This window comes from Acanthopagrus latus, chromosome 8, assembly GCF_904848185.1.
Source record: "Acanthopagrus latus isolate v.2019 chromosome 8, fAcaLat1.1, whole genome shotgun sequence".
Lineage (NCBI taxonomy): Eukaryota > Metazoa > Chordata > Actinopteri > Spariformes > Sparidae > Acanthopagrus > Acanthopagrus latus.
In genome coordinates this window covers 1,584,624-1,595,895 of record NC_051046.1, presented here as the reverse complement: position 1 = coordinate 1,595,895, position 11,272 = coordinate 1,584,624, and the positions used below count along the sequence as shown (strand labels likewise).

Sequence of the window (11,272 nt, the reverse complement as noted above, 5' to 3'; positions counted from 1 at the left end):
CCAACAGGAGAGCTCGTCACAACTCTGAGTACATACACATATGAACACGAAGCCAGAACACATCATCACTGCTGCTAGAAAATTGGACCATAAAACTTTAGCGCCCTCGGAGGTGCACTCGCTTTTGCAGCTTTTTATTTCAACACTCGCATCACACGGGAGAAGTTGGGTGAGGCAGTGAAATCAAACGCACACATGTAAGAAAAAAAATTGCAGCTGCAGATTCTCTGTTTGTTTCACTTGTCCTGAGAACGTGAACACCTTAAGACGTTTGAGTTATCAGTGTTGGGCTGAACAGGAGAGTAAAGGTGTGGGATGTGTTTGGTCCCGTCGTGGACTCGTCCTCAGACTGCAGACTGCAGCAGAATCAGTGCAGCTGCAGCGCTGAAGGGCGGCGATAAGGACGCAGCCGACAGGAAAGGAGGGAGGAAAAAAAGATACATAAATGAAATCAAACAGCGGAGCGAAGCCGCAGACCACTGAGTCTGCAGCCAGGCTATTTTAAAAGAATGGAGACAAGCGATGCCTTAAGAGGTTTAAAGGACCCAAAGGTCACAGCAAAGCAGTGTCACATTTTACTCCAACGCTCCTGCTTCACACGGAGCTTGTAGACTCAGTTCAGACTCTCTTAAGTGACTGTTTAGCTCACAAACAGGGATCCTCAGTGTCCTCAGTGTGAAGGGCAACACATAAGTCTTCATACACAGAATAACAAGAGGGGCAGGATGAACGACTGAGCACACGCCCTCCGATCACCAGACTCTCCTAATGATGAGGAACAATTCAAGATCTTTTCAGAGCTGTGAAAACATTTATCTCCACAACAGCTGCCATAAATATACAAACTCTAAAACCTTTAACATAAAGATATGTTTCATGGAGGGCTGTAAATAAAAGCAGTAATTTTAGGCTATATTGCAATATAAAATATATTTCTTGAAAGAACTTCATGCTCATTTTAAGAAGATTAAACCTTCGTTCTGTGTTGTTGAACTTACATGATCTTAGTTTCATCGAGGTAACGGTGCGTTTCATCTGGTCATCTGTCGCTTTCCTGTCCACGTTTTGTTTGACTAAAACACAAATATAACAGTTCATAAAGATTTTAAAAAATCAATAAAAAAATATAAACATTCTTTTATAATGACTTCAAGGTTAAACAGCTAATATGACGTGGTCACACCTGAGTTCCTTCATGCTCTGAACAGACGGCAGGTTCTTTCTTCAACAGCCAGAAGCTCAAACGGCAGAAATGACCAGAAATAAAAGATTTTGCAGCTGCTGTAGTTTTCCAATAACACCAGTACACAAGAGGCTCCACATGTTGCCTCGTATTACTCATCTGAGTGTGTGTGTGTGTGTGTGTGTGTGTGTGTGTGTGTGTGTGTGTGTGTGTGTGTGTGGCTGCTGACCAGCTGTCTGTGTGAAGAAGAGTTTTCATTATTGAAGTAACAGTTGCAGTTATTATGTCGCTGTGAGTGGAAACGGCTCCCGCTGGTCCTCTAACGCCGCAGCCACCGACTGACACTCGGCTGTGGACGGACCGGATCGTTGTGTGTCGGCAGGCTGACAGAGACCTGACGCTCTGTGGCTCCCTCTGCTGGTCGGGCAGTCGGCCCTCCCAAAGTTCCCCTGAGCCTTTGGTGACCAGTGTCAAACCATAAAAGGCTTAAATATGATGCGGAGGTCAGGATTGTGAGATTGTTGGTGTGTGAATAGATGATTGATGCAGCTGGTGAGAATTAGTTGAAATCCTCGTTTTGGTTTCTGTTGGAGGGATTCTGACCAATCACCTCCCAGCAGGCTTTGGTGGCAGAAGCAGAACACATTGACCACAAATCTTGGCCCTGATATCCGCTGGCAGCCCTGTGAACTCGTCCGTCTCCCCATCAGAGACTGATCGTCGTCAGATGATAGCCAGTGGATTCTGAAAATGGCGGCTTGTCTGTTGGACTGACGGGTTTGTTCCGTGGATCTTTTCTGTGCGTCTGGTCACGATATATATGCGTATCGAATTTCATAATAAAAATAATGATCCTTACAGATGCAGTAGGTTCTCACACTGGTCAGTGCTCAGATTGTTCACAACCTGTTTCTGATCTAATCATTACAGTGATGCTAACTTTAGCATTAGCTCTGATAAAGCAGTGCCCAGTCCTGAAGTTGCTGATGAAAAGTTAAGTCTTGGTCTCGGAGGCATCGTGGTGTCATGGTGGTTTATACAGTTAGTTACTGTAGGTGGTAAGCTAGTCACAGACACAGGCTAACATTAGCAGTCTCTGTGTTTTTATTCAAGCAGTTCGTTACACCTTGGCTCTTGTATTTTGGGTTTTTTAAAGGTGATTAAAAACAGCACAACCTTCTAAACTCTCTGTGATTGGACGGTTGTTACTCAGGGGAAGGTGAGTGAACGCTGAGGGGGATGAAAGTGGGAAAATGTCAAACTCGCCAGCACACATCTGTTCATCAGGCTCCTGAACGCCTGACGTGCACCTCACTTTGATACTGGCAGTAATAAAGCTGCATCACTGAGGGACGAGGGGGTCATCACGGAGTCTGCAGGGAGAACACGCGCCATCAGGCTCATCAGTGTTTACATCCCTTCATTAGCGTCCGGACACCACGGAGGTGAACTCAGGGTCGAATTGATTTCCTGTCCTCCTCTTTTCCTCCACAAACACAGCAAACTGTTCAGCATCATCTCTGCAGAGTCCATCTTGTCCTGCGTCTGTCTTTAATACGTGTGTGTGTGTGTGTTTTCTATTTTTAGCTATCGGGGTGCAGATGTCCTTGGACTGCCTGGAAAAGAGGTTCTGGGCCATCGCCAAGCAGGTGACCAGAACACTCCCTCTCACACATGTTGGCTGATGTCACTTCTGCAGACTTTTCATTGACTCGTGTTTGTTCCTGAGAGGCTGATTCTGACCTTCACTTTAAATCTAATCCCTCCAACGTTAATCTGACCACAGTGGCACAAACCTGATCCAGAACTCACCGAGTGTCCTTCACCTCCGACAAACAAAGCTGCATTTAAAACTGATCATGTTTAAACCTTGAGTGTTTACGTTCATGCTCTCAGCTGCATCTCCTGGCGGCTCTACTGCCACCTGTAGCTCAGTGGAGTAACATCAGGTGTGGCTGTAACGAGGACGATATGATTGTACCTGGACGCACTGATGGAGGCGAAGTCACACTCATTTCTGTGAAAGCTGCTCATGAAGCCAAAATGACTCGACTGTCTTCCACATAGAGCGCTTACAGTCGAGACTTTAGTCGACCGAGCAGAGTAACTTCCAGGTTAGCGCCCTGGGACATAATAATGTAATTGTGCAGCTTTTCTAGACGCTACAAATGTTTTACTGGAGAGAAGAATAGAGGACAAATTAAGTTCACTTGTAGTTTTGAGCATCCTCGCTGCTCTTTCATCCTGCAGGTTTGGTGAAGTTTGAGGGAACGGACTCTAAAAGGAAGGAAACGATCAGATTAGCCGTGTTGCTGCGTCTCCGGTGGGAGTTTAAACTCCTCCACAGAGACACTCAGTGTGATCAGACATCGTTAGCAACTGACCGTGAAAATGTGAAGTGCATCACCAAGTTTCCAAGGACGAACAAGTGAATTCTGCTGTGATCATCCAATAATAATCCTCTGGATTCAGAGGTCATTATTTCAATTTTCCATCTCCTTCAGTTGGGACCGGAGCCCATTAACTGTGTTCACTAAGTCTCTGAGACTTTTTATATTAAGATTAAAGTGGAATATGCACAGAATCAGGTTCCATTAAGATGTGAAGCGACCGGATGTGACTCTGTAGAGACCGAAGTAAAGATGAATGTTTCTTTGTTCTGCAGCCTAATCTCACTTTATGGCCAAGAGTTTTAATTATTTAATTTGAAGGAAAGCTGAGACGTTAAATCCAGAAAAGATTTAAAGACACAATTAACTCTCTTCTGGATGAATGAGCCCCGCTGGTACCTGCATCCTCTCACATGTGCGCTCTGAATGTTCGCTTGTTCACACACAGTAGTTTGTTTCAATACATTTATACATCAAATTATAATGTGATGTGTTAAAGATACATTTTACTGTTTGCAGTCAACGTGAATTTGACATTTCATTCTAATTTACTTACAGGGTGAAATATTCACTAAACTAAACATGTTTTATTTACACAAATAACAGAAACTGACATGTGAATATTAATCCACATGTGTGGAAACTGTATTTTTGTTTCATGCAGCGCAGCTTCTAAACTAAATCTATCAAATAAATGAAGTGGAGAAGAAGTTTAAAGTAGCAGAAAACAGAAATACGAAGTATGAGGTATGAAGTACCTCAGAATGTATTTGACAGAATCAACCAATCAATCGTTATTTGTATTGATCCACTTCACAACAAAAGTCTTCTCAAGACGAAGATGATCAGATCCAGAATATTCTCCTGGATTAATTAATTTAGATACCCAACATTTCCCAAAACCTGCCTGTTAACAGGAAGAAACCTCGAGCAGAACCGGACTTCTGCCTCCACCAGAGTAAACTGTTCTTCGGGTTTTATTTTGTCACTGGTTGTTTGAAATGTTGAAACAAAGAGTTTAATTTTTACTGCAGCTGAATATCAGCCACCAATATCATTTTTTCACTTTTCTTGATTTCTGATAATCTGTATCGACCCTGAAAAGACGACATCGGCCCACCAAGATTACCGTCAGACCTTTAGTGCTGTTACAGAATATGTCACACACACACACACACACACACACACACACACACCCTCTCTCTCCGTTGACCTTGTGGACGTCTCCTGCAGTTCAGTGGAGCCGAGCTGCAGCCGAGCGAGTGCAGATGTCCTGTAGAGGTTGATGGTGCAGATAACGTTATTAATGAGAGCCGACAGCTGCGACCGGCTGCTTTAATATTTTCACCGCTGACTTCAGCTCAGCTGACCTCAGAACACGTTTACCTCCGGTCGCTGCTCATTCACCGTATCTGAGAGTTTTTATCATATTTTTCCAGTTCAGTGAAAAGTTAATCTGACACGAGGCTGCTGAGCAGTTTGTGTTTTTCTAACATAAAGAGTCTGTTCCTGTCGGGCCAGACCGGGTCGGGTCGGGTCGGGTCGGGTCCTGAGACGGGACTCATCGTCTGTATTTGAGGCCTGTTGCGTTCTATTCGCCGCCTGAGGAAACTGAAGCCGTCAGCGGATCGTTTTGTAGAAGCTGCAGATCTGAGAATCTGTAAAAGGCTCCACGTCTGCTCACGTGCGCTCTGATTAAAGTTCCATTCAACAAACAAAGTGACCTGAGAGGACAACACAGTTTCTCCTTGGTTCAATTTGTTTATATGTGGCGGACCCTGCCACCTTCACAGCTTCATGTGTTTGATGAAACATAGTTATGATTGATATGATAAGTTGTATTAACTGTGTTTCTCCCTCACGCTGCCTCCAGCCCAGCGACACAGACGTAAGTTATCGCTTTATTATATTAACGATCATCATATTGATAATTATTGATTTAAAGATTAATCCAGAAGTACAAAAGTATGAACATTAAAAAGGTTTAAAGATGAATGATGTGTGTTTATATTACTGGAAAATATTTATTGATGCATTCGTATGTTTCATCTTTAATATGACATCATAATTAATTAATTTGTTTTTCTAAATCTGCAGCGTGACAGTGAAGTCATTAAATGAATATAGTGGAGTAAAAGTGCAGAATTTGCTTGAAATTAAATAATTCCTTAGAAGTTCTGTACAGTATTTGTATTTCCATGTTCTGCTCTTCAAACTTCCACTGAACTACATTTTGTACTTTCACACATTGAATTAATCATTTTATGAGTGAAACTTTTACCAATGTGATATATTATAAATTAATATCTTTACTTTTACTCAAGTTGACTTTTTTGTGGAACCTTTTACAACTATGATTGTAGAAGAACATGTCGATATAGTTACTTATGAGATAGTTGGATAGATTAGATAGATAGTTGCGTTCCGCCTCTGACAGCTGCTGACTGCCTCTCCACAGTTACTTTGTGTTTTTTTATCTGATTCTCAAACTCAAGAATCAAATTCCAGCTGGTCATATTTGATCAACTCTGTCGAGATGATTTAACTCTAAAAGTTTTCAGGTTAGAATTCAACTACCGGTGTTAAAGGTTTAGAGTATTTATCTCCTGGAGCTTCCTGTCAGCTTCCTGTCAGCTTCCTGTCAGCTTCCTGTCAGCTTCCTGTCAGCTTCCTGTGTGCACTGAGCTGCTCGTGTCGCTGACCTCTGACCTCGTCTCTTCTTCTCTCTCAGTGTACAAGCATCGAAGGCGTGTGTCCTCTCAGCTGTGAGAGTGCTGTAAGTATCCTGCTGCTCCGTCTGCTCGTCACCAAACATCAGACCTTCGTGATGCAAACACAAACACACTTCTTCTTCTGCTTCTTCTTCTTCTTCTGCTTCCTGTTCAGGATCTCAACTGTTTCCTGGTCGACAACAACGGCTTCATCCTGCTGTCCAAGGAGAGGAACGAGGTAAGACCTCACCTGGCTGATCAGAGGAAGCAGAAATGTGTCGTACGGCTCGTTAAGTGATTGATTAAATGGCAGCATGTTGACCTGATTGGTTTAAACCTACTTCAGTCAGGAAGTCGATACTGAAAACAATCTGGATGAGTTCTGCTGTCAGGAGACTTCATCATGTGCTCATAAACAACATCTGGATGGCTCACAGGATTTGAGGAGAGTTTTGGTCTTAATCTGTCCGTGTGGCGCTTTAGCAGTGAAACATACAGCAGCTGCTGCACCTGCCGACTCAGTCTGACTGTGGGCGGAGCTTAACCAGAGCGGAGCGAGCTGCCGCGCTCATCCATTTACATGCTATCAGCTGGCAGCAACGTAACAGAGTTACATCCACGGAAAGTTCCTGGTTTTACCTCTGAGATTATTATTATTATTATTACTGAGAGTATGTGACAACGATTCCTGTGGAGAACTTTTGTTAGATACTGAGACCGTTTTGTAACCAGAAACACGAGTTTAACCAGAAACGTCTCGTTGTGAAATCCTGTGAGATGTGAGTTGTTGCAGGAAGACGAGAGTGGAAACAGAAGAACTGCAGACGAGAGTTTCTTAACAAACTCACGTCTGTGTGGTGACACAAACAGAACGGCTGCTGCATCAGATCCACAGCACGGCCTTTTTAAATGTTTCAGTTTCATCAGCAATCCAAAAACACTGATACTGATCATCAGAAAAATGTGGGTTTACTTTTCACCTGATGTCTCTAACTGGCCCAATTGAGCCTCCGTACATGACAGATAGTGTTTTAAAGAGTCTTTGTGTGTGTCGACGTGGAGCCGGTGAGCCTGCGGTCCATCTGACAGCTGCTCGTTAGCTCCGGATTAACTCGGCCCGTTAAGAGCCGTATTAATGAGGATTAATCCAGAGTCCACCGTGCAAATATGAACACACACACACACATGCAGCCACACTCAGTTCATGCCCCACACTTCTATTTTAGTTTAATCTGCCTCCAGAGCTTCAGCTCTTGCTGTTTGGTTCAGGACCTGTTATCGGGATTCGAACCTGTGTTGTCTGTACTACAGGAAGGTATCGGCGGCCGCAGGCTGCCAGCTGTGCAGCAGCAGCTGGATCTGCTGAAGCCAGATGAGGTTAAGCTGTCGTGCTGCGATATCTGTGATGCTGTCGGGGTCGGATGAACGTTCAGTTTCAGTACAGCTGGATGGATGCAGACATGAACTCAGATCTTATTAGTGTAAAGCAGGTGACATCACAGGTGACAGTGACGAGAGTTTAGCAGCGTGTGATGAGCCGCAAACAAACACAGCAGCAGGCAGAACAGATCACACTGTCTGACTTCATCCTCTGATAACCTGCCGGTGTTAAAGTCAACAGAGCGAGTTCCTTCAGTATGAGCAGACTGTCAGCAGACCACGAGATTGTCAGAGTTGCTGCATGAGGAGAAGGAACCTACCCTACCCTACTCCGAACCTAACCTAACCTAACCCTAACCTACCCCTAACCTAACCTAACCCTAACCTAACCTAAACCTAACCTAACCCTAACAAAGTTTGTCAAACAGCTGCAACAGATTCTAAATGTTTGGTGCCTTCTTGTTAGGTCGGCAGTTTTTGACCATATCGTGTAAAGATGGCCGCCGTGACAACTCTCTGAGAGTGACCTGCTGCAGTACAGCTCATAAATCCTCAACTCAAAGTGAAACTTGATGAAAGAAGGATCAGTTTCAGATCTGTAGTACGAGACCAGGTGATCCTGATAATAAACTTCCAGCTGAGTGTAACTTAAAGCCACGTGAGTTTTAGTAAATGCAAAGTTTTAACAATGAAGTGTTTTTTAAGGCTTTAACACAAAACGTTGATGAAGACCTCTAACACGGCTGCCACAGGGGAGAGTTTAATCACAGGAAAGTCTTTATTACGTCTCTTTTTCTTTGCAATGACTTTAACTTCCAACAGCAGCATGTTAGTGGTGAGATTTGTCAAGAAGAACAGCTTCGACAGACAGCAGCAAAATGCTGTAGAGAAACCTCAGAGTGAGAATCGTTTACTGTAGAAGCTCATTTTTCATTATTTGCATGTCCGCTGTGTTCCCAGTGGCCTTACTAAGCAGATATTATGATAAAGTGCTTCCTCCATGTTTTGCTGAGCTCTGGACTTTTATAGAAAGTTCATGGAAACACCCAGAAACCTCCCCAGTGTCAGAGCTGCTGTGGTGTGGAGGTGCAGATCGGAGTGTGTTGCAGGGCACCGTAAATATTTAATCAGCAGAGAAAATGAAGTCGGTGCTGACTTAAAGAAATGGGTCAGAGTGAGGAAGTGTAGCGAGCAGGGTGACGGTGCAGAACACAGGACTTGTTATTGGTCGTGTTGGCCGAATGCAGAGGAAACGTCTGTTTGATCAATGATCCTGTCTGAGAAGCTGCTGCAGGACTCAGTACATCCTCAGGAGGGAACCGGTCCGACTGATGAACACGACCCGCTGCCCCAGAACATCCGCAAACTAATACCGGTCACACCGGAACACTCAGAGGCATTTCTGCTACTGATCAATAGAATAGAATTGAGTTCTGTTCTTAATATAAGTACATTTTTCAGGAACTTTCCTCGAGTATTTCCATTTTCTGATACGTTATTCTTCTTTTCCTCTACATTTCTTTTGATATGTTTATTTATTAAGTACTTTGCAGGCTCAGATTATTTTATTGTTTGCAGGCTGACGCTGACGTGTCATCAGTCAGATACGATGATCAGATAAATGCTGATCATTGATCCGTCACAGCTGGTTGAATCCTCTGTGCGACATCTCAGATCACACGACTGCTGTAAACCGTCTTATAAAGACCCTGCTGGTTTACAAGATTAAGTTACTCAGAACCAGTCAGAACGGATCACAGTTCCAAGTTTCTTAAGAATAAAAACGTTGTGGTAAGAAGAAAAATCCTGCTGGACAGAAAACAGCAGATTTTGCATTAATGTAAGACATGAGTCAGATTTCTTCTCTGCAGCGTGCTGATGCAGTCCTGTTCATAATGAAACCGTCGTGCAGGAGAATTCTGCAGAACTGGACCTTGTTCTGCTGCTGTACGTCCGCAGAGCTCCTGGCAGGAGTTGGACTCTGGCACTTTTACGGGCCCTGGGTTTTTGTTTAGACCAGCTCTTTACCCTCCGCTGCTGCTGCTGACAGATAAACAGAGGGTCAAGTTTCAGCGTGCGCAGCGTCCTGCTAACGCTCAGCAACCTGCGAGTCCTCCGAGGCTGCTGGGAAAATCCCGTCCAGACGGAGATGAAGTGGGCCGAGAGCTGCTGAGACAAAACGCTCTGAATAATTCAAAGACTGTGCTGCTGCTGCGGGCCGGAGAGCAGCGACACACCGCAGACACACTTTAACACTTCACACCATCTGTTTCACAACCAGACCTTTAACTTTCACTCACATCCATCTGTTGTGTTTGTAGTCTCCGACTGGAGGAGACGATCCACTGCAGGAGCTAAATTAATTACAGCCAGGATGATTTAATTTGTTCCTGTAGGTGTTCGTCTGTGGGGAGGTTCTGGTTCTGTCTTCATCGGGAACCTTTTCATATTTGTAAGAGCTCTTTGTGATGTGAATGTTTGTCTTTGTTTTGGCATTCAGAGATAAAAAAAAACAAGATGACAGTCGCAGCACGAAATGATCAAAACTCTATTGATCAGAAGTACAGCAGAGACAAAATAAGATCGATACCGTCTTCATGAAGCAAACGCTTCTTTTCCCCTGATGACTAAAAGTTCAGATGGAAATCAATCAGTTGTGTTTGTGTTAAAGAGTTACACGTTTGGAGTATTTCTCTTTTTAAAGTCACGTAAAAAAAATTCACATTTTACATTATACAACTTTTTTCCAAGTGAAGTTTCTGAGAATCTTTTCTAAAACGAACTTGAACTGTTCATGTCTCCTTTACAGGTCGGCCGCTTCTTTGGCGAGGTGGACGGATCCGTCATGGCGTCGCTGATCAAGATGGGAATGTACAAAAAGTACGACTGAGTGACGTGAAACCTTTTCTGACTGAGGTTCTTTATGTTGAGACGTAAACAAGATTTTAACTGCTGAGCCTGAAAACACGTTTGAGTAGTTTTGAATTCATGCTGAAAACATAAAACAGGTGACGTGAAGGATCTGCTGTTCAGTCTGACGACGTTCCTGAAGTTAATGTGTAGTGTGTTTGCAGAGTGTCGCTGTTCGACTACCAGGCGATGTGTAAGAACAGTCATCATCACGCCAGCAGCGGCCATCGTCTGCTCAGCGTGAGTCTCTGCACCACACACCTCCGTTACTCACAGCGCCCGGGTCACTACTGTGACCGCGTCAGTGGAGGAAAGTAACCAACACGCTTTATTCTCCACTTTATATTCCTTCATCTCAGAGGCAAATGTTCTTCTTCTGACTCCACCACATCTGGCTGCAGAGAACAGATTTAGTCACTTCTCACATTACTTTTCTTGAGTCCTCTTCCTGACCTGCTCAACCACAATCAGACGTCACGTTGGACTTCTTAACTTCCTTTCTTTTTCCCCCTGCAGCCGTTTTACGTCATGGCAGCGTTGATGAGATGGTTCTTCTCCAACGCGCTCATGTAAGTCTGCTGCTGCTTTTATATTCAGAGGTTTGATGGGAGCTGAAGGTGGAAAGACTGAATTTGATCCCGGATGTGACGGAGACATGAGACACGTCTCTATCTGTCCAGCTTCAGGAAGTCCAAAAC

At 44.0% G+C, this 11,272-nt stretch overlaps 1 protein-coding gene across 4 annotated transcripts in view; it reads left to right on the top strand.

Moving 5' to 3' along the window:
- LOC119024247 (voltage-dependent calcium channel subunit alpha-2/delta-4-like) overlaps positions 1–11,272 on the top strand; it is a 99,225-nt gene that overhangs the window by 84,292 nt on the left and 3,661 nt on the right. For 3 of the 4 annotated variants that reach the window (XM_037106809.1, XM_037106810.1, XM_037106808.1), the window contains 7 exons: positions 2,771–2,832; positions 5,447–5,461; positions 6,305–6,349; positions 6,460–6,522; positions 10,474–10,544; positions 10,739–10,814; positions 11,091–11,143. In XM_037106809.1, coding sequence (XP_036962704.1) covers positions 2,771–2,832; positions 5,447–5,461; positions 6,305–6,349; positions 6,460–6,522; positions 10,474–10,544; positions 10,739–10,814; positions 11,091–11,143 — 385 coding nt within the window. Of the gene's footprint in view, positions 1–2,770; positions 2,833–3,079; positions 3,298–3,433; positions 3,848–5,446; positions 5,462–6,304; positions 6,350–6,459; positions 6,523–10,473; positions 10,545–10,738; positions 10,815–11,090; positions 11,144–11,272 lie in introns of those variants that run through there. The other variant, XM_037106811.1, reaches the window with a different exon arrangement.